At 46.8% G+C, this 22,900-nt stretch overlaps 1 protein-coding gene across 1 annotated transcript in view; it reads right to left on the reverse strand.

Moving 5' to 3' along the window:
- The window catches only part of LOC140410951 (tRNA (32-2'-O)-methyltransferase regulator THADA), a 496,539-nt gene that overhangs the window by 430,767 nt on the left and 42,872 nt on the right, over positions 1-22,900 (reverse strand). The window contains exons 9-10 of the mRNA XM_072499809.1: positions 21,036-21,123; positions 811-947 (exon numbers count right to left, since the gene is read on the reverse strand). Of these exons, the coding sequence (XP_072355910.1) occupies positions 811-947; positions 21,036-21,123 (225 nt within the window). The remainder of the gene's footprint in view (positions 1-810; positions 948-21,035; positions 21,124-22,900) is intronic.

The raw sequence follows: 22,900 nt of genomic DNA on the forward strand, positions 1-22,900 counted from the left end.
AAGCTCTCCTGCCTCCATCCTAACTTCATTCACCTATCATCCCTGTGCTCAGTAACCTACATACCTCGATTTTAAAATCTTCACCTTTGTTTTCAAATCCCTCCATGGCCTTGCCCTCCTAACTCATGTTCAGCCCCACAATCTTGTGAGATATCTGCACCACTCTATTTCTGGCCTCTTGAGCTTCCCATAATAATTGCTCCACTATTGGTGGCTGTGCCTTCAGTTGCCTGGACCCTAAACTCTGGAATTCCCTCCCTATCTCTATGCAGAGCAGTGAACTCTCCCTCATTAAGTAGTTCCTCAAAACTACCTCGGCAGCCAAGCGCTTGGCATCTGACCTTACATTTGCTGGTGTGACTCGCTGTGACTTGTTTTATGTGTCGGTGAAATATTTTGGGTAATTTATATTACAGGCACTCCACAAATACAAGTCGTAGTTCATCCCATCCCAACCTTCTCCGTCCTTATTCCATCCTTGTCTCATCCTGAACCTTTCCTAGATCTGGTCCATCCTGTCCTTCATCCCTCTCCCTTCCCAATCTTACTCCCTGTCCTGTCTCTTTCCTCAATCCTCCTTGTTCATTTCTTCCATATTTCTTCTTTACCAACGTGCCCTCTAAATCTTTATCGGATTGACCAGGTAATTTGTTCAAGTGCGTGGGCCCTTTAAAACGTTTTGCATGGTTAACTTAAAAGGGTCCATTTGTGCACAGTTCGCACAGGAATGTTCAGGTTGCGACATACCCACAGAACTCATCCCCTCCCAATCCCACCCTACTCCACAGGCAAAGCCGAGGTTTTACTCACAGGACTCTCAATCCTCTTCCACATCAGCTCCAATAGTTGGGTGGTGAAATTTGAATGTTGGTCCAGCAGCCTCCCATCACGCAGTCTCCAGATCTCCGCAATATTTATCTTTGTGGATTTCAGCCACAAAGACAGCACTGAAATCAAACAGGACAGTGTTAGGTCCATATCAATGTCATATTCCATCTCATCACCATCATTGTTACACGCCGACCCCAGCACATCCCCAACCTCTCACCATCCCAATTCTGCCCGATCACCATCATACCCCACTCTTATCACCTGAATACATGTATGGAAGCACGCAAAGGTGTAGTCAGAAGAGTTCGTAAGCTACAAGCACAAATAGCCATGTGGGAATATGATTTAATGGAAACTGCTCATAAATGGTGAGGATTAGATGCTGAATATTCAAGGATACAAAGTGTTCAAAAAAGATAGGACGGAAAAAAGGGAGCTGGGGTAGCTGTTGGAAAGGGAGAACATCCAGAGAGAGGCAAGGACAGAATCAATTTGGTTAAAGCTGAGAAATAATAGAGGTATCATTGATTTACTAGTAGTATTCTCATTACAAACATCATCACTATGAATGTACCACCCAGTGGCAGGTCCTTGAATCACTGTCTTCACATTTCTTCTCAATTGCCAATCGCTTCCTTCAATTTTCAAGCCATCCAGCACTGATATTCTCTTCCTTCCTCTTATTCCTTGAAATGTTCTCTTCGTAACGTCTCTTACAAGTTTTCCCTTTTAAAACATGCCCTGCCCAGTCTCTCTGCCTTTTCCTAATTACCTTCAACAAATGTCCTTGTTTATCCACTCTCCAGACCACATCATCATTTGTTACTTTTTCTGTCCAGCACAGTCATAGAGTCTATAGCACAAAAGAGGCCCTTCGGCCCATTGCACCTACACTGGTCAAAAACAATCACCGACTTATTCTAATCCTATTTTCCAGCACTTGGCCCGTAGCCTTGTATGCCCTGAGATTGCAAATGTATATCTAAATACTTCTTAAATGTTGAGGGTCTCTGCCTCCACCACTCTTTCAGGCAGCGAGTTCCAAACTCCCACCACTCTCTGGGTAAAGAAGGTTTATCCTCACATCCCCTCTAAACCTCCTGCCCATTACCTTAAACCTACGCCCCCTCATCAGTCATCCCTCCACCAAAGGAAAAGGTGTCTACTCCATCTCTGCCACTCATAATTTGTACATCTCAATCATGCCTCCCTCAGTCTCCTCTGCTCCAATTCTATCCAATCTTCCTTCATAATTAAAACTCTATCTTAAAGGACCACTGTACATAAACACCAAGCTCCCTCTGATCCTCGGTGCTTCCCAGGGTCCTGCCGTTTATCATGTATTCTTTTGCCTCATTTCCTCCAAGTTGCCTCCTTTGATCTTCTCCAAACCCACATTTCAAAACCGTTTAGCAAGTTTGTCTTCTTTTTCTGTAAGGTTTCAACTCCCAGATCCTTACAAAACAATATTCCAAACAAAAATATTTTCAAGCTGCTTTTTGAGTTGTGTATTCAGTTTTCTGGTAACTGTCTCTCCTAAACGGATCTGCTCGTTCCCATTGCTATCCCGATTCTTATTTCTTTGCTGCATCCTCTATCTACAGGGAATATACTTCTGAAATGTGTGAATTACGGCACCTATTCTATGATTGTATGAATGTAAATGTATGAATATTTCTTAGTGATATTGAGATATGCATCAGTTTGGTTTTGTTGATGTTTGCTATCGCTCCAATTGATGTCCGTTGTTACCAGCTTTTCCAATTAATGTCTGTTGTTACCAGTCTCTCCTGCTGTTGTCTGTTGCAATCAGCCTCTCCAGTTGATGTCTGTTGTTACCTTTCTTTCCAGTTGATGCCTGTTGTTACCAGCCTCTCCAGTTGTTAGCAGCCTCTCCAGTTGTTACCAGTCTCTCCAGTTGATGTGTTGTTACCAGACTCTCCAGTTGATGTGTTGTTACCAGTCTCTCCAGTTGATGTGTTGTTACCAGCCTCTCCAGTTGTTAGCAGCCTCTCCAGTTGTTACCAGTCTCTCCAGTTGATGTGTTGTTACCAGCCTCTCCAGTTGATGTGTTGTTACCAGTCTCTCCAGTTGTTAGCAGCCTCTCCAGTTGTTACCAGTCTCTCCAGTTGATGTGTTGTTACCAGTCTCTCCAGTTGATGTGTTGTTACCAGTCTCTCCAGTTGATGTGTTGTTACAAGTCTCTCCAGTTGATGTGTTGTTACCAGTCTCTCCAGTTGATGTGTTGTTACCAGTCTCTCCAGTTGATGTGTTGTTACCAGCCTCTCCAGTTGTTACCAGTCTCTCCAGTTGTTAACAGTCTCTCCAGTTGATGTATTGTTACCAGTCTCTCCACTTGTTACCAGCCTCTCCAGTTGATGTGTTGTTACCAGTCTCTCCAGTTGTTACCAGTCTCTCCAGTTGATGTGTTGTTACCAGTCTCTCCAGTTGATGTGTTGTTACCAGTCTCTCCAGTTGATGTGTTGTTACCAGTCTCTCCAGTTGTTACCAGTCTCTCCAGTTGATGTATTGTTACCAGTCTCTCCAGTTGATGTGTTGTTACCAGTCTCTCCAGTTGTTACCAGTCTCTCCAGTTGATGTGTTGTTACCAGTCTCTCCAGTTGATGTGTTGTTACCAGTCTCTCCAGTTGTTACCAGCCTCTCCAGTTGATGTGTTGTTACCAGTCTCTCCAGTTGTTACCAGTCTCTCCAGTTGATGTGTTGTTACCAGTCTCTCCAGTTGTTACCAGCCTCTCTAGTTGATGTGTTGTTACCAGTCTCTCCAGTTGATGTGTTGTTACCTGTCTCTCCAGTTGTTACCAGTCTCTCCAGTTGATGTGTTGTTACCAGTCTCTCCAGTTGATGTGTTGTTACCAGTCTCTCCAGTTGTTACCAGCCTCTCCAGTTGATGTGTTGTTACCAGTCTCTCCAGTTGATGTGTTGTTACCAGTCTCTCCAGTTGTTACCAGTCTCTCCAGTTGATGTGTTGTTACCAGTCTCTCCAGTTGATGTGTTGTTACCAGTCTCTCCAGTTGTTACCAGTCTCTCCAGTTGATGTGTTGTTACCAGCCTCTCCAGTTGATGTGTTGTTACCAGTCTCTCCAGTTGTTACTAGTCTCTCCAGTTGTTACCAGTCTCTCCAGTTGATGTGTTGTTACCAGTCTCTCCAGTTGATGTGTTGTTACCAGTCTCTCCAGTTGATGTGTTGTTACCAGCCTCTTCAGTTGATGTGTTGTTACCAGTCTCACCAGTTGATGTGTTGTTACCAGTCTCTCCAGTTGATGTGTTGTTACCAGCCTCTCCAGTTGTTACCAGTCTCTCCAGTTGATGTATTGTTACCAGTCTCTCCAGTTGATGTGTTGTTACCAGTCTCTCCAGTTGATGTGTTGTTACCAGTCTCTCCAGTTGATGTGTTGTTACCAGTTACTCCAGTTGTTACCAGCCTCTCCAGTTGATGTGTTGTTACCAGTCTCTCCAGTTGTTACCAGTCTCTCCAGTTGATGTGTTGTTACCAGTCTCTCCAGTTGATGTGTTGTTACCAGTCTCTCCAGTTGTTACCAGCCTCTCCAGTTGATGTGTTGTTACCAGTCTCTCCAGTTGTTACCAGTCTCTCCAGTTGATGTGTTGTTACCAGTCTCTCCAGTTGTTACCAGCCTCTCTAGTTGATGTGTTGTTACCAGTCTCTCCAGTTGATGTGTTGTTACCTGTCTCTCCAGTTGTTACCAGTCTCTCCAGTTGATGTGTTGTTACCAGTCTCTCCAGTTGATGTGTTGTTACCAGTCTCTCCAGTTGTTACCAGCCTCTCCAGTTGATGTGTTGTTACCAGTCTCTCCAGTTGATGTGTTGTTACCAGTCTCTCCAGTTGTTACCAGTCTCTCCAGTTGATGTGTTGTTACCAGTCTCTCCAGTTGATGTGTTGTTACCAGTCTCTCCAGTTGTTACCAGTCTCTCCAGTTGATGTGTTGTTACCAGCCTCTCCAGTTGATGTGTTGTTACCAGTCTCTCCAGTCGTTACTAGTCTCTCCAGTTGTTACCAGTCTCTCCAGTTGATGTGTTGTTACCAGTCTCTCCAGTTGTTACCAGTCTCTGCAGTTGTTACCAGTCTCTCCAGTTGATGTGTTGTTACCAGTCTCTCCAATTGTTACCAGTCTCTCCAGTTGATGTGTTGTTACCAGTCTCTCCGGTTGATGTGTTGTTACCAGTCTCTCCGGTTGATGTGTTGTTACCAGTCTCTCCAGTTGATACCAGTCTCTCCAGTTGATGTGTTGTTACCAGCCTCTCCAGTTGATGTGTTGTTACCAGTCTCTCCAGTTGATACCAGTCTCTCCAGTTGATGTGTTGTTACCAGTCTCTCCAGTTGATGTGTTGTTACCAGCCTCTCCAGTTGATGTGTTGTTACCAGTCTCTCCAGTTGTTACTAGTCTCTCCAGTTGTTACCAGTCTCTCCAGTTGATGTGTTGTTACCAGTCTCTCCAATTGTTACCAGCCTCTCCAGTTGATGTGTTGTTACCAGTCTCTCCAGTTGTTACTAGTCTCTCCAGTTGTTACCAGTCTCTCCAGTTGATGTGTTGTTACCAGTCTCTCCAATTGTTACCAGCCTCTCCAGTTGATGTGTTGTTACCAGTCTCTCCAGTTGATGTGTTGTTACCAGTCTCTCCAGTTGATGTGTTGTTACCAGTCTCTCTAGTTGTTACCAGTCTCTCCAGTTGATGTGTTGTTACCAGTCTCTCCAGTTGATGTGTTGTTACCAGTCTCTCCAGTTGTTACCAGTCTCTCCAGTTGATGTGTTGTTACCAGTCTCTCCAGTTGATGTGTTGTTACCAGTCTCTCCAGTTGTTACCAGTCTCTCCAGTTGATGTGTTGTTACCAGTCTCTCCAGTTGTTACCAGTCTCTCCAGTTGATGTGTTGTTACCAGTCTCTCCAGTTGATGTGTTGTTACCAGTCTCTCCAGTTGATGTGTTGTTACCAGTCTCTCCAGTTGTTACCAGTCTCTCCAGTTGATGTGTTGTTACCAGTCTCTCCAGTTGATGTGTTGTTACCAGTCTCTCCAGTTGATGTGTTGTTACCAGTCTCTCCAGTTGTTACCAGTCTCTCCAGTTGATGTGTTGTTACCAGTCTCTCCAGTTGTTACCCACCTCTCCAGTCGATGTGTTGTTACCAGTCTCTCCAGTTGATGTGTTGTTACCAGCCTCTCCAGTTGTTACCAGCCTCTCCAGTTGATTTGATACCAGTCTCTCCAGTTGATGTGTTGTTACCAGTCTCTCCAGTTGTTACCAGTCTCTCCAGTTGATGTGTTGTTACCAGTCTCTCCAGTTGATGTGTTGTTACCAGCCTCTCCAGTTGTTACCAGCCTCTCCAGTTGATGTGTTGTTACCAGTCTCTCCAGTTGATGTGTTGTTACCAGTCTCTCCAGTTGTTACCCACCTCTCCAGTTGATGTGTTGTTACCAGCCTCTCCAGTTGTTACCAGTGTCTGCAGTTGATTTGATACCAGTCTCTCCGGTTGATGTGTTGTTACCAGCCTCTCCAGTTGTTACCAGCCTCTCCAGTTGATGTGTTGTTACCAGTCTCTCCAGTCGATATGTTGTTACCAGTCTCTCCAGTTGATGTGTTGTTACCAGTCTCTCCTGTTGTTACCAGCCTCTCCAGTTGATATGTTGTTACCAGTCTCTCCAGTCGATATGTTGTTACCAGTCTCTCCAGTTGATGTGTTGTTACCAGTCTCTCCAGTTGTTACCAGTCTCTCCAGTTGATATGTTGTTACCAGTCTCTCCAGTTGATGTGTTGTTACCAGTCTCTCCAGTTGTTACCAGTCTCTCCAGTTGATGTGTTGTTACCAGCCTCTCCAGTTGATGTGTTGTTACCAGTCTCTCCAGTTGTTACCAGCCTCTCCAGTCGATGTGTTGTTACCAGTCTCTCCAGTCGATATGTTGTTACCAGTCTCTCCAGTTGTTACCAGCCTCTCCAGTTGATGTGTTGTTACCAGTCTCTCCAGTTGATGTGGTGTTACCAGTCTCTCCAGTTGATGTGTTGTTACCAGCCTCTCCAGTTGATGTGTTGTTACCAGCCTCTCCAGTTGTTACCAGCCTCTCCAGTTGATGTGTTGTATCCAGCCTCTCCAGTTGTTACCAGCCTCTCCAGTTGATGTGTTGTTTCCAGTCTCTCCAGTTGTTACCAGTCTCTCCAGTTGATGTGTTGTTACCAGTCTCTCCAGTTGTTACCAGTCTCTGCAGTTGTTACCAGTCTCTCCAGTTGATGTGTTGTTACCAGTCTCTCCAGTTGATGTGTTGTTACCAGTCTCTCCAATTGTTACCAGTCTCTCCAGTTGATGTGTTGTTACCAGTCTCTCCAGTGGTTACCAGTCTCTCCAGTTGATGTGTTGTTACCAGTCTCTCCAGTTGTTACCAGTCTCTCCAGTTGATGTGTTGTTACCAGTCTCTCCAGTTGATGTGTTGTTACCAGTCTCTCCAGTTGTTACCAGTCTCTCCAGTTGATGTGTTGTTACCAGTCTCTCCAGTTGTTACCAGTCTCTCCAGTTGATGTGTTGTTACCAGTCTCTCCAGTTGATGTGTTGTTACCAGTCTCTCCAGTTGTTACCAGTCTCTCCAGTTGATGTGTTGTTACCAGTCTCTCCAGGTGTTACCAGTCTCTCCAGTTGATGTGTTGTTACCAGTCTCTCCAGTTGATGTGTTGTTACCAGTCTCTCCAGTTGTTACCAGTCTCTCCAGTTGATGTGTTGTTACCAGTCTCTCCAGTTGTTACCAGTCTCTCCCGTTGATGTGTTGTTACCAGTCTCTCCAGTTGTTACCAGTCTCTCCAGTTGATGTGTTGTTACCAGACTCTCCAGTTGATGTGTTGTTACCAGTCTCTCCAGTTGATGTGTTGTTACCAGCCTCTCCAGTTGATGTGTTGTTACCTGTCTCTCCAGTTGATGTGTTGTTACCAGTCTCCCCAGTTCATGTGTTGTTACCAGTCTCTCCAGTTGATGTGTTGTTACCAGACTCTCCAGTTGATGTGTTGTTACCAGTCTCTCCAGTTGATGTGTTGTTACCAGTCTCTCCAGTTGATGTGTTGTTACCAGTCTCTCCAGTTGATGTGTTGTTACCAGCCTCTCCAGTTGTTACCAGCCTCTCCAGTTGATGTGTTGTATCCAGCCTCTCCAGTTGTTACCAGCCTCTCCAGTTGATGTGTTGTTACCAGTCTCTCCAGTTGTTACCAGTCTCTCCAGTTGATGTGTTGTTACCAGTCTCTCCAGTTGTTACCAGTCTCTGCAGTTGTTACCAGTCTATCCAGTTGATGTGTTGTTACCAGTCTCTCCAGTTGTTACCAGTCTCTCCAGTTGATGTGTTGTTACCAGTCTCTCCAGTTGATGTGTTGTTACCAGTCTCTCCAGTTGTTACCAGTCTCTCCAGTTGATGTGTTGTTACCAGTCTCTCCAGTTGATGTGTTGTTACCAGTCTCTCCAGTTGTTACCAGTCTCTCCAGTTGATGTGTTGTTACCAGTCTCTCCAGGTGTTACCAGTCTCTCCAGTTGATGTGTTGTTACCAGTCTCTCCAGTTGATGTGTTGTTACCAGTCTCTCCAGTTGTTACCAGTCTCTCCAGTTGATGTGTTGTTACCAGTCTCTCCAGTTGTTACCAGTCTCTCCCGTTGATGTGTTGTTACCAGTCTCTCCAGTTGTTACCAGTCTCTCCAGTTGATGTGTTGTTACCTGTCTCTCCAGTTGATGTGTTGTTACCAGTCTCCCCAGTTCATGTGTTGTTACCAGTCTCTCCAGTTGATGTGTTGTTACCAGTCTCCCCAGTTCATGTGTTGTTACCAGTCTCTCCAGTTGATGTGTTGTTACCAGTCTCTCCAGTTGATGTGTTGTTAGCAGTCTCTCCAGTTGATGTGTTGTTACCAGTCTCTCCAGTTGTTACTAGTCTCTCCAGTTGTTACCAGTCTCTCCAGTTGATGTGTTGTTACCAGTCTCTCCAGTTGTTACCAGTCTCTCCAGTTGATGTGTTGTTACCAGTCTCTCCAGTTGTTACCAGTCTCTCCAGTTGATGTGTTGTTACCAGTCTCTCTAGTTGATGTGTTGTTACCAGTCTCTCCAGTTGATGTGTTGTTACCAGTCTCTCCAGTTGATGTGTTGTTACCAGTCTCTCCAGTTGTTACCAGTCTCTCCAGTTGATGTGTTGTTACCAGTCTCTCCAGTAGATGTGTTGTTTCCAGTCTCTCCAGTTGTTACCAGCCTCTCCAGTTGTTACCAGTCTCTCCAGTTGATGTGTTGTTACCAGTCTCTCCAGTTGTTACCAGTCTCTCCAGTTGATGTGTTGTTACCAGTCTCTCCAGTTGTTACCAGCCTCTCCAGTTGATGTGTTGTTACCAGTCTCTCCAGTTGTTACCAGCCTCTCCAGTTGTTACCAGTCTCTCCAGTTGATGTGTTGTTACCAGTCTCTCCAGTTGTTACCAGCCTCTCCAGTTGCTGTGTTGTTACCAGTCTCTCCAGTTGATGTGTTGTTACCAGTCTCTCCAGTTGTTACCAGCCTCTCCAGTTGTTACCAGTCTCTCCAGTTGATGTGTTGTTACCAGCCTCTCCAGTTGTTACCAGCCTCTCCAGTTGATGTGTTGTTACCAGTCTCTCCAGTTGTTACCAGCCTCTCCAGTTGATGTGTTGTTACCAGTCTCTCCAGTTGTTACCAGCCTCTCCAGTTGATGTGTTGTTACCAGTCTCTCCAGTAGATGTGTTGTTACCAGTCTCTCCAGTTGTTACCAGTCTCTCCAGTTGATGTGTTGTTACCAGCCTCTCCAGTTGATGTGTTGTTACCAGTCTCTCCAGTTGATGTGTTGTTACCAGTCTCTCCAGTTGTTACCAGTCTCTCCAGTTGATGTGTTGTTACCAGCCTCTCCAGTTGATGTGTTGTTACCAGTCTCTCCAGTTGATGTGTTGTTACCAGTCTCTCCAGTTGATGTGTTGTTACCAGTCTCTCCAGTTGATGTGTTGTTACCAGCCTCTCCAGTTGTTACCAGCCTCTCCAGTTGATGTGTTGTTACCAGTCTCTCCAGTTGTTACCAGCCTCTCCAGTTGATGCCTGTTGTTTTTTTTTTTTTTAAAACGCATTTTATTCAAACTTGTATCAAAGTAGGTTACAGCAAATAAACACCCCGGGAAACATACTTCCCAACAATAGACTATACAGTTTGTCCAGATTTTCCTTCTTTCCCCTCCCCCCCCCTCCGGCGACGAACAGCTCCTCAAACACGGTCACAAACATCCCTCACCTTTTCTCGAACTCTCCTGCTGAGCCCCTTAACTCATACTTTATCTTCTCTAACCGCAGGAAGTCGTACTGGTCACCCAACCATGCTGCTACTCCCGGTGGCGATGCCGACCGCCACTCCAGCAAAATTCGTCGCCATGCAATCAGAGAGGCGAAGGCCAAGACATCGGCCTTCCTCCTCTCCAGGAGCTCCGGCTTCTCTGAAACCCCAAATATCACCACCAAAGGGTCTGGGTCCACTCCCTCCTCCACTATCCTGTCTAAGACCGCAAACACTCCCGTCCAGAATCTTCCCAGTTTTTCACAACCCCAAAACATGTGCGCATGATTCGCTGGCTCCCGCCCACACCTCTCACACTCATCTGCTACCCACTGAAAGAACCCACTCATTCTCGCCCGAGTCATATGCACCCTGTGCACCACCTTGAACTGTATCAGGCTCATCCTTGCACTAGAGGAGGTCCCGTTTACCCTTCGCAGTGCCTCACTCCATACTCCCCAATTGATCTCCATTCCCAACTCCGCTTCCCATTTCTCCTTGATCTTCACCACCCGCTCGCCTCCCTGCTCCCCCAGCCACTTGTATATATCCCCAATTCTTCCCTCCCCTTCCACATCCGGAAGCAACAGTCGCTCCAGCAGGGTGTATCACGGCAATCTAGGGAACCCCTTCCAGACCTTTCATGCAAAGTCTCTAAACTGTAGATACCTGAACTCACTACCCCTCGGCAGCTCTCCCCTCTCCCTTAGCTCCTCCAGACTGGCAAAGTTGATGTCTGTTGTTACCAGTCTCTCCAGTTGATGTCTGTTGTTACCAGTCTCTCCAGTTGACACTTGTTACCAATTTCTCCAGTTTGTATCTGTTGTCAACAATTGATGTCTGTTGTTACCAGCCTCTCCAGTTGATGTCTGCTGTTCCTTGATGATGTCTTTTGTTACCAGCCTCTCCAGTTGACACTTGTTACCTGTCTCTCCAGCTGATATCTGTTGTTACCAGTCTCTCGAGTTGATGCCTGTTATTACCAATCTCTCCAGTTGATGTCTGCTGTTCCTTGATGATGTCTTTTGTTACCAGCCTCTCCAGTTGACACTAGTTACCTGTCTCTCCAGCTAATGTTTGTTGTTACCAGCCTCTCCAGTTGACTCCTGATGTTACTAGTTTCTCCAGTTGATGTCTGTTGTTACCAGTCTCTCCAGGAGGTCTTGTCTTCTTTCTTCTGCTTTGCTACAACTGCTTTGTCAACTGGAAAGTTAACTGATATTATGTTTCGTCCCCTATTTTAACACCAGATGATGTGTTTTCAAATGTTTCTTTGATGTTTTTTTCTGTATAGAAATTGAAGAGGACAGGTGATAAACTCTTGACGAGCTCCTCTTCCAATTACACATAGCTCCCACCTACCATTGCTGTTTGTCCTGTGTACAGGTTTCTTATGAGCCTTCATCACTTCAGTTCATCCCAAGGCTTTCAGCATCTGCCATAAAGCTTAATCCAATCAACCCAATCGAGTGCTTTTTCAAAATCTACAAAGCAAACATATAATTCCTGTCCAAACTCTAAACTGTGTTCACTCATTAGCCGTATAACATCAATAGCTTCTCTGATCCCTCCTCTCCCTCGAATCCAAATTGGTCATTTTGGATGTAATTCTGCGCCTTCACACCCATTCTTTGCTATAACTCTCAACACAACATCTGATGCATGAGCAATCAGACTAATAGTACCAAAGTCAGAATATCGGCAAGCATTTGGCTATTTTCTTAGGACAATCATTATTGGCTGCATGAAATCCTCTGGCCATTCTGCTGATAAGTAAACGTCTTTGCGCAACTCAATAAACACTGATGTTAAGTTCTTTCCCGTGGTTTTATTTCCTTATGTTCCAACTCTGTAGCTATTTCAGCTGCTTTTCTAGTTTCTATCTCATTTATTACTGCTCATCTCTCACTCTCTAGTATTTCCAGTCCAATGAAATCAATGTCAACATTACCCTTTTCTTCGACCTCAATCATTTCAGGTTTTTCATTTTTGCGTACAGTTCTTCAAATATGTTCCTTCCATCTTTTTCTTAATTCATCAGAACTTGTTAAGAAAACACTTTGTTCTACTGCTGCTGTTTTTAGTCCTTTATGATGAGGGTTACTGATCTCCTTGACCTTTGCACACCCTTGTTAGTTGCCCCTTCCTAGTTGACCCAATCACACTGCTCTTTCAACCATTATTCTATGCATTTTCTGCTTCCTTAACTCATTATTTGAGTATCTATAAATCAGTTTGGCTTCTTCAGTATTGATATTCTTCCATTTTCTCTGTGCTTTCACCTTTTGTAACCCAGAGTTTCTTAATCCTCTCTTAAAGACCCAATGCTATGTACTCCTCTTTCTTTCACAGATTCTTTCATCTGTTTCCATTGCTCATTTGTATCAGACTTATCTTTTCGAGCATGTACTTTACAAATTCTTTATTTACTTCTTTCCGCCTCTCTACGTTGCACTGTTTTCTGTGTATTTCACCTTGGATCCTCTTCACTCAAGTGTTTCCATTTTCACAAGATTGTGATCTGAGGCTGTGTTGGTCCTCAGCTGAACCTTCCAATTCTTAACACCATTCCTGTATCTTTGTCTCACTGTTATATGGTCCAGTTCAAATCTTGTATTGCCAAATATTTTCCCCATATATCCCCTCCTTTTAAGATTCCCAAATCATGCCACTTCTATTCACAAATCCAAATGGTCCTACTTCTTTGTCGTCTCATCCTCCACAACCAGCCTGTCCCAATCTCCCACAACAATCGCATTCCTCATTCCACTCTCCTATTTGATATGTTCTTCAAAATGAACATAGTTTCAACAACCTCCTCATGTAGATGTTCGCTTGTATTAATGTCTGAATTATTTTAATGTCCACTAGTTGCTCCTTTAGTTTCACTCAGATTAATCTATCGGACTTGCATTTCACTTCACTCGCACAGTTAGCAGTCTCATTGTCTAAGTCTGTTCCTTTCCTTCTTGGAAGTATTCTGTCGGCTTCCAGTTAGTAAGGGAGAGCGAGAGGAGCAAATCTGCAGGGAAATCACAGAGATGTGAAAGAACTGCAGAGTTATGATGTTGGGCAACTTTGTTGCTCAAATATCAATTGGGAAAGTTCCAGTAAAGGGTACAAAGTGGGAAAATTTCCAAAATTGGGTTCAAATGAACTTCCTTAATCCGTATGTTCGCAGTCCAACCAGGGACGGGATGGCATGGTGGGACGGGATGGCATGGTGGCACAGTGCTTAGCACTGCTGTCTCACAGCCCCACGGTTCAATTCCAGCCTTGGGTGACTGTCTGTGTGGAGTTTGCACTTTCTCCCCGTGTCTACGTGGGTTTCCTCCGGGTGCTCCTGTTTCCTCCCACAGTCCAAAGATGTGCAGGTTGGGTGGAGTGGCCATGGTAATTTTTGCCCCTTAGTGTCCAAAAGGTTAGGTGGGGTTACTAGGTTATAGGGATAGGGTGGAGGCGTGGGCTTGGGTAGGGTGCTCTTTCAAAGGGCCAGTGCAGACTCGATAGACCGAATGGCCTCCTTCTGGACTGTAAATTCTATGGTTCTATGGACATCCTGCTCCTGTACTCTATTCCTCTCACTATAAAGGCCAACATATAATTTGCCTTCTTTTTCTTAACAGGTTTGCTCCTGTGACAGGGTTTCTTCTGCCTGTGGCGATTTGCGGTCAGGGTGACGGAAATGGTAGAGCGGATTAGTCGATGGTCAGTCCAGCAGTCATTGGTTCCAGTCTTGGTGCGGATAATGCAGACAGCTTTGCATTCCCTTGCCCGGATTATGATGTAGTCTATTAGATGCCAGTGCTTGGAGCGGGGTGTTGCCATGAGTTCTTCTGCTTGTCCCTCTGACGGAACAGGATGTTTGTGATCACTTGGTCATGTTCTAAACATTTTGTCAGGAGAAGGACTCCGTTGCCGTTTGTTTTCCACACGCCTTCCCTGCCTAACACGCCTTTCCAAAGGTTTGCGTCCTTCCCGACTCCGACATTGAAGTCGCCGAGGAGAATCAGTTTGTCTCCCTTTGGAATGCAGGACAGCAATTGGTGGAGGCTGGAGTAGAACGCCTCTTTTGTCTCGTCCGTTGCATCGAAGGTTGGGCGTAGGCACTGACGGCTGTGATGTGCTGTTTTTGGGCCAGGGTGAGCCATAGGTCATGAGCCATTCGTTCACACCACAGCGGCCGGCCAATTTGCTTTTAACGGCGAAGCCAACCCCAAAGAGACGCCGTCTTTCTTCTGGTTTGCCTTTGAAGAAGAAGGTATAACCGCCACCTTGTTCTTTAAGCTGGCCGTCTCCTGCCAGTCATGTCTTGTGCAGGACAACAATGTTAATGTTGTGGCGTCGGAGTTCCCGGACTTTGATAGCGATGCGACATTCAGGTCTGTTGCTATTGGGGTTGTCCATGAGAGTCCCGACGTTCCAGGTCCGGAAATTCATTGGGGTGAGTGGGGTGGAAGATGCCTGTGCGTGGATGCTTTTAACGTTGGGTGGTCGTTGCACACCAACCACCACACGGTCCCAGCGGAGCGAGATCTTGGTCCAGTGGCGGGGAAATCTGAGACAATTGGAGACGAGGCTTTGCTGGCGGATGGGGAGTAACACAAACTCATCATCCTCATCTGCCTGTCAGTGACATCACATTTAAAGCGTGATGTCATTTCATTTTCATTCCCCCTCACGCCTTGCAGAATTGCCCGCTTTGCACTGCTCATCTCTCCCCGCTGCTGCTCCTCTCTCCCCGCTGCTGCTCATCTCTCCCCGCTGCTGCTCCTCTCTCCCCGCTGCTGCTCCTCTCTCCCCGCTGCTGCTCATCTCTCCCCACTGCTGCTCATCTCTCCCCACTGCTGCTCATCTCTCCCCACTGCTGCTCATCTCTCCCCACTGCTGCTCCTCTCTCCCCGCTGCTGCTCCTCTCTCCCCGCTGCTGCTCCTCTCTCCCCGCTGCTGCTCCTCTCTCCCCGCTGCTGCTCATCTCTCCCCGCTGCTGCTCATCTCTCCCCGCTGCTGCTCATCTCTCCCCGCTGCTGCTCATCTCTCCCCGCTGCTGCTCATCTCTCCCCGCTGCTGCTCCTCTCTCCCCGCTGCTGCTCATCTCTCCCCGCTGCTGCTCATCTCTCCCCGCTGCTGCTCATCTCTCCCCGCTGCTGCTCATCTCTCCCCGCTGCTGCTCCTCTCTCCCCGCTGCTGCTCCTCTCTCCCCGTTGCTGCTCCTCTCCCCCCGCTGCTGCGCCTCTCTCCCCGCTGCTGCTCCTCTCTCCCCTCTGCTGCTCATCTCTCCCCGCTGCTGCTCCTCTCTCCCCGCTGCTGCTCCTCTCTTCCCGCTGCTGCTCCTCTCTCCCCGCTGCTGCTCCTCTCTCCCCGCTGCTGCTCCTCTCGCCCCGCTGCTGCTCCTCTCTCCCCGCTGCTGTCCCCGCTGCTGCTCCTCTCTCCCCGCTGCTGTTCCTCTCTCCCCGCTGCTGTCCCCGCTGCTGCTCCTCTCGCCCCGCTGCTGCTCCTCTCGCCCCGCTGCTGCTCCTCTCGCCCCGCTGCTGCTCCTCTCGCCCCGCTGCTGCTCCTCTCGCCCCGCTGCTGCTCCTCTCTCCCCGCTGCTGTCCCCGCTGCTGCTCCTCTCTCCCCGCTGCTGCTCCTCTCGCCCCGCTGCTGCTCCTCTCGCCCCGCTGCTGCTCCTCTCGCCCCGCTGCTGCTCCTCTCGCCCCGCTGCTGCTCCTCTCTCCCCGCTGCTGTCCCCGCTGCTGCTCCTCTCGCCCCGCTGCTGCTCCTCTCGCCCCGCTGCTGCTCCTCTCGCCCCGCTGCTGCTCCTCTCGCCCCGCTGCTGCTCCTCTCGCCCCGCTGCTGCTCCTCTCGCCCCGCTGCTGCTCCTCTCGCCCCGCTGCTGCTCCTCTCGCCCCGCTGCTGCTCCTCTCGCCCCGCTGCTGCTCCTCTCGCCCCGCTGCTGCTCCTCTCGCCCCGCTGCTGCTCCTCTCGCCCCGCTGCTGCTCCTCTCGCCCCGCTGCTGCTCCTCTCGCCCCGCTGCTGCTCCTCTCGCCCCGCTGCTGCTCCTCTCGCCCCGCTGCTGCTCCTCTCGCCCCGCTGCTGCTCCTTTCTCCCCGCTGCTGCTCCTCTCTCCCCGCTGCTGCTCCTTCCGCCCCGCTGCTGCTCCTCTCTCCCCGCTGCTGCTCCTCTCGCCCCGCTGCTGCTCCTCTCTCCCCACTGCTGCTCCTCTCTCCCCGCTGCTGCTCCTCTCTCCCCGCTGCTGCTCCTCTCTCCCCGCTGCTGCTCCTCTCTCCCCGCTGCTGCTCCTCTCTCTCCCCGCTGCTGCTCCTCTCTCTCCCCGCTGCTGCTCCTCTCTCTCCCCCCGCTGCTGCTCCTCTCTCTCCCCCCGCTGCTGCTCCTCTCTCTCCCCCCGCTGCTGCTCCTCTCTCTCCCCCCGCTGCTGCTCCTCTCTCTCCCCCCGCTGCTGCTCCTCTCTCGCCCGGCTGCTGCTCTTCTCGCCCGGCTGCTGCTCCTCTCTCCCCGCTGCTGCTCCTCTCTCCCCGCTGCTGCTCCTCTCTCTCCCCGCTGCTGCTCTTCTCGCCCGGCTGCTGCTCCATGGAAATCTTTGAGAGTCTTGCATAAACATTACTTGTTAGAAAAAGGCCAGGATACAGAATAGTGGGCGGAATAAAAGGGAGTGGTAACGGTGGTCTAAAATGTATATAACCTCTGCTCTTGTGTCTGTAAGACACGATGAGTTTGACTGACGCCTTGCATGAAGGATAGGCAGACTTTGTCTCCCGGCCGCTTTTAAGATCTTCAATAAAGCCTATCAACAAGATTTGCCATGCTTGGTCCTTATCTACTTTTTCGAGTCTAACACTGATATAATAAAGGACTGCATTCCTTTGCTTTTGAATTTACTTGCCGTACCTGCAAGCTACGTTTCTGTGATTTACATAAAAAATACCAGATCCCGCTGGTTTCTGCAGCCTTTCTCCATTTGAATATATATATTTTTTCAATTAAAGGATAATTTAGTGCGGCCAATCCACTTACCCTGCACATTTTTGGGTTGTGGGGGTGAGACCCACGCAGATACAGGGAGAATGTGCAAACGCCACACGGACAGTGATCCAGAGCCGGGAATGAACCCGGGCGCCATGAGGCAGCAGTGCTAACCACTATGCCTCATGTCATCTGAATAATATGAGAGATTTCTGCAGCCTCTCTCCATTTGGATAATATGCTGCTTTTCTATTTTTTCCACCAAGGTGGACAACCTCATATTTTGCCAAATTATATACCGTCAGCCAAATTCTTTCCCACTCACCTAACCTATCAATGTCCCTTAACAGTTTCTTAAACTCCAGAGGTGAGATGAGAGAGCCCTTGTCGCCAAGGCAACATTTGATTGAGTGTGACCCAACGGAGCTCAAGCAAAATTAAAGTCAATGGTCATCAGAGAGAAAATTCTCCACTAGCTGGAATCATTCTGAGCATAAACAAAGGTGGTTGTGGTGGTTGGAGGTCAACTCACCTCAGCCTCAGGATATCACTGCAGGAGTTCCTGGGGGTAATGTCCTATATTCAGCTTCAAGACCTTCTCTCCATCATAACATCAGAAGTCGGGATGATTGTACAATGTACAGTGTTATGGGCCAGGGTTTTAGAGAACCCCAAAGTGTATCATGGAGTTCACCTGACCCACAGCTTTTAATAGATTGTGGTATGGGGAGCACACGGCCCACTCTACAGGTGTGGTACAGCAGAAATGGAAAAGTATTTTTTAAAAGCAAAACAATGTTTATTCTATGAACTCAAGTTAATCTTTTTAAAACATACAGTGAACATCTTAGCAACCATTAATTCAAATACAACCCCCAAAGAATACAACACTAAGTAATGCTTACGCTGTCCTTTTAACATCCAGAAGACTTACAAAAAACATAACCTTTAACAGAAGCACATCAGGTTAAAGTCACTACTCAGAAAATGTATAATTCTGAATTCACCAAATGATCAAGAGATAGTCTTTACATGGCAGAGAGAACAACATTACACCTCTCTGGCTGTCTGCAGCTCCAACACTGAAAACAAAACCAAAAGAAACACAGACACACCCAAGCTTTTCTCAAAGTGAAACTAAAAAGCAGAGCCAGAGCTCAGTTCCACCCACACTCTGCTATTTATCATAGAATCCCTGCAGTGCAGAAGGAAGCCATTCGGCCCACTGAGTCTGCATCGACCCTCCGAAAGAGCACGGTGGCACAGTGGTGTTATGGGCCAGGGTTTTGAGAACCCCAAAGTGTATCATGGAGTTCACCTGACCCACAACTTTTAATAGATTGTGGTATGGGGAGCACATGGCCCGCTCTACAGGTCTGGTACAGCAGAAATCGAAAAGTATTTTTAAAAGTAAAACAATGTTTATTCTATGAACTCAAGTTAACTTTTTTAAAACATACAGTGAACATCTTAGCAACCATCAATTCAAATACAACTCCCAAAAAATGCAACACAAAGGAATCCTTACTTTCCTTTTAACATCCAGAAGACATAAAAAATAACCTTTTAACAGAAGCACATCAGGTTTAAATTCACTACTGAGAACAGTTATCACTCTGAATTCACCAAATGATCAAGAGATAGTCTTTACATGGCTGAGAGAACATTACACCTCAAAGGAAACACAGACACACCCAAGCTTTTCTCAAAGTGAAACTAAAAAGCAGAGCCAGAGCTCAGTTCCACCCACACTCTGGCATCACTGCAGTAACATGAGCAGACAAACATTTCTTAAAGTGACACTCTCATGACAACAGTACCATTCACGAGTCCTCAGATGCTGAAAAGTTCCATGTCCATACTTCCAAGACCTTGATAACATTAAAGCTTGGGCTGATAAATGGTCACCACCTGGATATTTCCCTCCAAGTCACTCACCATCCTGACTTTGGAAAAATATCGCCATTCCTTCACTGTCCCTGGGGAAACATCCTGGAACTCCCTCCCTAACAGCACAGTAGGTGTACATACACCTCAAGGACTGCAGTGGTTCAAGAAGGCAACTCACCACCATCTTCTGAAGGGCAACTAAGGATGGGAAATAAATGCTGGCCTAACGAGCGACGCCCATATCCCTTAAATGAATTTTAAGGGATACTGGGATAAGGGATGTGGCACTTGCGCCACACAAGTTCCAGGCAATGACCATCTCCAATAAAAGATAAATTAATATCTCCCCTTGACATTCAGTGGAATTACCATCGCTGAATCCCCCACTATCAACATCCTGGGGGTTACCATTTACCAGAAGCCAAACTGGACTAGTCATATAAATAATGTGGCTACAAGAGAAGGTCAGAGGCTGTGAATTCTGATGTAATTAATTCATCCAATGATTCCTCAAAGCTTGGCCACCATCTACAAGATACAACTCAGGAGTGTGATGGAATACTCTCCACTTGCCTGGATGAGTGCAGCTCTAACAGCACTTGATACTATCCAGGGCAAAGCAGCCTGTTTGATCAGCACCCCATCCACCACCTTAAACATCCATTCCCTCCACCACCACTGCAGCTACTTACCAAGGTTCAACAGCACCTTCCAACCCTTAACCTCTACCACCTACACGGATGAGAGCAACATACCTGGAAACACCACATTCTGAAAGTTCCCCTTTAAGCAACTCGCCATACTGACTTGGAAATATATTGCCGTTCCTTCACTGTCGCTGGGTCAAAATCCTGGAATTCAATCCCTAACAGCACAATGGGTGTACCTACAGCAGGTCAAGAAGGCAACTCACCACCACCATCTCAATGGTAATTCAGGGATGAACAACAAATGATGGCTTTGCCAGGGTTACTCACATCTCATGAAAGTATAACCAATGACTATTATGGCCAGTTCCAGTCACCACACTTTAGGAAGATTATGAGGATCCTTGAGATTTACCAGAATGATTCTGGGGATGGAGGATTTAAGGTTAGATTGGATAATCTGGGGTTGTTCTTCTTAAAGCGAAGAAGATTGAGGGGAGATTGAATTGTGGTGTACACAAGTATGGCAGATTTAAATATGGTGGATAAACAAAGCTGTTCCGATTAGCTGATGATTCAGGACTAGGGGACAAGGTTTAAGGTTTTGCACAAGAGATACAGGGGATGTGAGGAATAACTCTTTTACATAGTGAGTAGCAATTGCCTGGAATCTGCTTCTTATGAGGGTGGTCAAAGCCGCAATGAGAAATAATTTCAAAAGGAAGTTGGATATATATTTTGGAGAAACAGACTTGCAGAGTTATAGGGATAGAGTGGGTGAATGGAATTGACTGGATCGCTGTAGAGAGAGCCAGTATGGACACGATGGGCCGATTGGTGTCATGACTCTGCTGTAACATCAGTGGAGTGGTAATTACAGTCGGATTTTTTATTCCTCTGAAATGCAGATGCATCTTTCATGTCCCACCACGTGTCGAGGACAGCTGACTCAGGGGTAAAGATGGGGAATAATCAGCAGAGTAGATAGGGCTGCCCGAGGTGTAGGGATGCATTCCAGAAATGGAGAAGGTAGTCAGGGCATGGGAGGCCAGGGAGAGGTGCACGAGGGTAGTCAGGGTGGGTGGAGTGTGTTTTAGAAATTTAGTGTGGTTAATTGGGGAATGGGGAGAGTCCCGTGAGGGGTCGGGGGGTGGGGGTGTTCAGTACTACATTTCATCGGGAGTTAAAAGAGGTTTTAATGCTTCTAACTTCTTGTGGGTCACTATTTCTCTGAGATAGTCAGAACAATCCAAAATTTATAACTTCAGTTTGAGATGGTTCCCAATGCAAAACAATTTTCCAATGGAAGTTTGATCTTCACGTTTGGGGAATTCCTGGGTACAACACCCCAGAGATCGGAGGTTATGGGCCACTTTATGACAGATTTACAGGATATCTTACCTTGATAGGCACAGGATTGAATCTGGTTCCTTTCGTCCCCACAGTGAGTCAGAATAATGGGTAAGAGCAGATCCAGCAAGACACAGGCCTGGGGAGAAAACAATACTGTTCTGTGATTATCAGAGCAACACTGAGAAACAAAACATCATCACAGACAGACACACACACACATACATACAAAATACTGTCACACACAAACCACAGACGCACACACGGTCACACACACATACAAAACACCGTCTCTCACACACAGTCACACACAATCTCAGACACAGTATCATATACACAGACAAAACACCACCTCACACACAAGAGACAAAACACCGTCTCCCACGCAGACAGACAAATACCATCTCACACACACAAAACACCGTCACCCGCACATAGATAAATACCTTCACAACACACAAACAGACCAAACATCGTCTGACACACACACACAGACCATTCACCTCACACACACACGACCAAACGCCATCACAAACACACTCATGCACAGAAACACACAAAACACCATCTCTCGCACACACACACACAAAACACCGTGTCACACACAGACAAAACACCGTCACAAACATACAAAACACCGTCACACACACACACATACAAAACACTGTCACACACACACATACAAAACACTGTCACACACACACACACACACATACAAAACACCGTCACACACATACAAAACACCATCACACACACATACAAAACTCTGTCACACACACATACAAAACCCCATCACACACACAAATAAAACACCGTCACACACATACAAAACCGTCACACACACACACATACAAAACACGGTCACACACACACACATACAAAACACCGTCACACACGCACATACAAAACACCGTCACACACACAAAACACCATCACACACATACAAAACACCATCCCACACACATACAAAACACCAAACACAAAATGCAAAACACCATCACACACAAACATACAAAACACCATCACGCGCACAAAATACCATCACATACATACACACACACACACAAAACACCATCACACACATATACAAAGTACCGTCACACATACAACACACCATCACACACACAAACATACAAAACACCATTACACAGAAATATACAAAACACCATCAAACATAAAATGCAAAACACCATCACACACAAACATACAAAACACCATCACACGCACAAAATACCATCACACACACACATATACATACACACACAAAACACCATCACACACACAAAACAAAATACCGTCACACACAAAACACCATCACACATAAACATACAAAACACCATCACACACAAACATACAAAACATCATCACACACATACGCAGAAAACACCATCACACATATACACACATACAAAACACCATCACACACACAAAACACCATCACACAGGTGGTGGCGTAGTGGTATTGTCGCTGGACTAGTAATCCAGGGACCCAGGATAATGATCTGGGGACCTGGGTTCGAATCCCACCACGGCAGGTGATAGAATTTAAACTCAATAAAATATCTGGAATTGAAAGTCTAATGATGATCATGAAACCATTGTCAATCGTCGTCAAAACTCATCTCATTCACTAATGTCCTTTAGGGAAGGAAATCCTATTTGAGCCTACATGTGACTCCACACCCAAGCTATGTGGTTAACTCTGAAATGGCCTAGAAAGCCAATCAGTTGTATTCAACAGCTACGAAACCGGACGGACCACCCAGCATCGAACCAGGCACCGGAATCAACCACGGCAAACCCAGACCTGCCGACCCTGCAAAGTCCTCCTTACTTTTTTTAAATTTAGAGTGCCCAATTATATTTTCCACTGAAGGGGCAATTTACCGAGGCCAATCCACCTAACCTGCACATCT

The sequence above is a fragment of the Scyliorhinus torazame genome, chromosome 1 (assembly GCF_047496885.1).
Source record: "Scyliorhinus torazame isolate Kashiwa2021f chromosome 1, sScyTor2.1, whole genome shotgun sequence".
Classification (NCBI taxonomy): Eukaryota; Metazoa; Chordata; class Chondrichthyes; order Carcharhiniformes; family Scyliorhinidae; genus Scyliorhinus; species Scyliorhinus torazame.